We start from the raw sequence: 3888 nt of genomic DNA on the forward strand, positions 1-3888 counted from the left end.
CACAGTAACGTCTCCATTGGAGACTTTGTTGTTCCTGTGTCTGGCATATCGGATACTCTCGGTAGCTTGCCGGGCTCTCCGAGAGGGGCGGAATAAGTTTCTGGAATTTTTATGTGTGCATAGGATGGAATTCTTAGATACACAAGGAAGCCTCTGTGGGACAACTGATGTGAAATGAAGCAACCATCACAGAAGGAATCAGTGTACATTCAGGGTGGGAACTTGGACTATGCCATAATTTCCTCCTCACCAGTTTGGAAGGGAAATGTTCTAAGCATTGAGCTATGAAGAGTTGTACTGTTCTTTCTATCAAGAATTCATATTTTCAGCTAAAATAGTACATTTCTAACACAGATACGATTGCTCCTTAATGTTCTGTTTTAGGGAATTCTGTACATAGTTTGGATTTAGTTCAGTTTATTTAAAAATTAAATATGATTATTTTAAAGTTTCACTACTCTGACAAGCTAAATATTGGTTTAGTATTCTTATGAAATATAAATGTCTAAATAAAGCCCAGTCTTAAATCATACTTAGAATACAACATTATTTAAATAATATTATACTTACAATACATGATTTAAACTAAAACCAATCAATAAATATGTCTATCTATCTATCTATCTATCTATCTATCTATCTTTCTATCTATTATTTATCTAGGTATTGAGGTCATACCCAGCTGTGCTCAGGGCTTATTCCTTTTAGCCCTCAATTCTTGTTCTGTGCTCAGGGATCCACCTGGTGGTCCCTGGGGGACCACAAACCAAGGACTGAATCAGTCCGCCATGTGCAAGGCAAACACTTAAACCTCTGAACTATCTCCCAGCTCCAAATTGGAAGTCTGTTTTATCAAAACATCTAATTATGAGGGCCAGGAGAACTGGCTCGTGGGTGGAAGTTTGTCACAGATGTGGTGAAGGGGGAGAGGCAGTTAGGACAGAGAAGGGGCTACTATGACAATAACAGTTGGAAATGATCACTCTAGACAAGAACTGAGGGCTAAAAGTAGGCAAAAGAATATAGATCATAACTTTCCAATGAAGGAGAGTCCCTTTTTCCCCACATTCAAGCCAACATCGGTTGCTTTTGTTCTTTTGTCATCCATTCTTTTACCATTCTTTTAGTTACCATGTTTCTAGATATCCACTTCCCATGTGTTCTGCACAGTGCCGTTGTCCAGTATTCCAAATCTATAACAAATGCACCATCAGTACTGTGCAGATGATTGCTAGGATGATTATCCTTGGGAAATTTCCCACTACAGAGGTAGCGGCTGAAGGTTTCTGGTGTGTAACTGAGTCCTCTGATTGTGATGCTGAAACAAACACAAAAGAAAAGTCATGTCAGAACTCAAATTACACCTTTTTTAAACCTACTTTGCCAGGCAGCACCTGTCACCTTCAGATTTGCTCTTTCAATGACAGGCACTCTATTAGGTTCGAAAGATGAACAGGGTTTGTACCGTGTTCACATGGAGTTCAGATTTAGATGCATGGGTGATTCAGCAGTAGAATTCTTACATGGAGTTCAGATGTGTATGAGGGTGACAGTCAGTATCCAATTGATTATTATCAATTTGAAATTTTGTTGTGGGAAGATGACAGAATTTGGGAGCACTTAGTTCTGTCTGAGGAAGAGAGTGAAAGCATTAGAAGTGATTTTGTGTTGGTTCAGGATCAAGGAGAATAGAGGAAGAGAGATAATAGAAAGCATGAGAGCACAGTGCTTTGTTTTGTTTTGTTTTTTAATAGTTTGGGGTATTACCTAATTCAGGATGACTAGATCGTTAATGGGAAGGATGGTGGGAAATCTTATGATAGCATTGACTCTGCACCAAGATATCAGCTTCCCATCCTCTCGGGGAAGGCACAGGCCTTTAAAGAGAGCGCCCACACCCTCCCACCCTGCTAAGGTACCTGCACCCTCCGGCATTTCCTCCCAGGATCTTAAGATTTTCCTCAGCCAATCAATGCAGTCTCCCCTGGAGGTAGTTTGTAAGCTCTTTCTCAGTTTATGATTGCTCTCCCATTCCTCCTTAAACTTTCTGGCTTCAGGACCAGTGTCTGTGCAGTTCATATTCAGGGTGTCGATGAGGGCTGTCTGTCCATTGATGCTGAACGCCCATGATGCACCAGCGTCAAGACCGCAGGACAGGTTGGCCTGCAGGGTGCGGAGACCTGCAATCCGATAGAGAGTCATCGGTCACACTCTGAGCACTGTCACCCTCCACAGGTCCCATGTTGCACATTTGGGGGCCTCAGGAGTCTCCTCTCATTGACCTCCTTTCATGCCCATTCCACCTGCCATGTCTCCTCTTCCCTCATCAGTGCTGGGCCTTCTGCTTTTTTGTTCAATGCCTCCGTCTCCCACCCTTTCACACACTTACCGCTGGTAAGCAGAAACTCCCTGAGATTTTGGCACACTTCTACTAGAGTTTGGGGCATGTTTGTCCACACTGTAGTATTCTGCACCTTCTCTCCCAGCGAACCCACAGGTGTGGCCATCTTCTTGTGACTGTCACACGAAAGGAAAGGCACTGTGTTCACTGAGCCGTTGACTGCCCACCAGGGATGTTGAGGTGTCGACTGGGAATTGACAACGAGGCTAAAGTTAAGTAAGTTACGATCTGTGAGAGAAGAACAGAAGGGTCGAGGGATCCCTTCAGGGCCTGGCTGCAGATGCAGAATCTCCATTTCAGACCTTGTATTTTCTGGGTCTTTACCCGTGTGGGGTCACTCAGCTGCTACCATGAGCCCTCAGGTTTATGTACTGGCTCCAAGCAGATGCAGCAGGCACATTTTCCTACCAATTCTACCAGTTGTGACATAAAAAAGCACAACACAGTGTCTCTTCTCCTCAGACTTAAAATCTATCCCCATCCATAAGACTTTCAGCAGCAACCTAAAAAGACCCATTGGTCTTTGCATGATGGGTCTTGAGGATTCAGGAAAGGGTGGAAGAGGAAAAGCTATTACCTGTGAGCATAGCCCCAGGCCTGGTGCCTCTGGTGAGTCGCAGAGCAGTTGGTGTAAGGAAAATCCCACCAAACCCTCCCCTCTGTAAGAGTGAAGACAGGCACCCCTCACTTGATCTGATCTCTGAGTGAAGCCCCTTGCCTCAATCCCACCTCCTCCAGAGCCAGGTATGAAGATCACTGGGCACTCACTTGCCAGAAGCTTCCTGGGCTCCACCAGCAGTAGAATCAGTCCTAATTTTGCTATGGATGACACCAGAGACATCTTCCCAGTTGTTTTAAGCTTCACACCAAGGAGGTCTGAGAGCCACTTACTGAAATTCAATGGGAAGTACAGTGATGGGAGACTGGTGTGGTGTAAGCATGCCAAACAGGGTTAGTCATCACAAATAGCAATAATAATCATGACAAAAGAGCTCTAATCATGACAAAAGAGCTCCAACCAAAATTCACCCAAGTAACTTCTACCCATTTCCAGCCTTTGCCCAACCAACTTCCTGTCCAAGTAAGATCACTGGCAATCGTGATGTTCTTCCTGTTCTTCCACACTTCCTGTTTTTTTCTTCTACCACTCCTAGCTCCTTCTCCTCCAGACTGTTTCCCATCTTCCTTTCCCTCATCTTCCTCTCCAGAATTCCTATTCTCCCAGGCCCACTCTTCTACCCTGCCCTTCCAAACTTGATCCCCCTAGGTGATTCGCATGTGCTCTCACCAACTTCTCCCCAATGCTACCATAGCACAAGACACCCAGTCCCTGATCTGAAATGAAAAGACGGGTGATAGTAAAATCGAAGCCCTGCTGGACAAAGTTATGATTCATTCACTCACTTGCAGGAACTAGAGAATAGCTGGACAAAGAAATGTAATATATTCAAGGAGAGATGCCTCGGTCACTCTTGGGCCCAGAGTAT

General features: G+C 44.4%; 1 protein-coding gene across 1 annotated transcript; it reads right to left on the reverse strand.

Annotated features, from left to right (window-relative positions):
- Positions 1 to 1193: 1193 nt before the first annotated feature.
- LOC130034703 (retinoic acid early transcript 1E-like) lies at positions 1194 to 3242 on the reverse strand. Its single transcript, XM_056126328.1, has 4 exons — positions 3170 to 3242; positions 2390 to 2629; positions 1920 to 2180; positions 1194 to 1318 (listed from the first exon to the last, which is right to left on the reverse strand). Exons 1-4 carry the CDS (start codon positions 3240 to 3242, stop codon positions 1194 to 1196), a joined length of 699 nt encoding a protein of 232 aa, XP_055982303.1.
- Between the last annotated feature and the right edge of the window lie 646 nt (positions 3243 to 3888).

Source organism: Sorex fumeus, unplaced genomic scaffold (assembly GCF_029834395.1).
Source record: "Sorex fumeus unplaced genomic scaffold, SorFum_2.1 ptg000061l, whole genome shotgun sequence".
NCBI classification, from domain to species: Eukaryota; Metazoa; Chordata; class Mammalia; order Eulipotyphla; family Soricidae; genus Sorex; species Sorex fumeus.

Excerpts from the sequence above, each read along its gene's own strand:
- LOC130034703 (XM_056126328.1), bottom strand. The coding sequence starts at position 3,242 with ATGTCTCTGGTGTCATCCATAGCAAAATTAGGACTGATTCTACTGCTG. Across the intron at positions 2,630-3,169 it reads GCCCAGGAAGCTTCTGGCAA|ATCGTAACTTACTTAACTTT; the intron begins GTGAGTGCCCAG and ends CTTCTCTCACAG. Across the intron at positions 2,181-2,389 it reads GGAGTTTCTGCTTACCAGCG|GTCTCCGCACCCTGCAGGCC; the intron begins GTAAGTGTGTGA and ends ATCGGATTGCAG.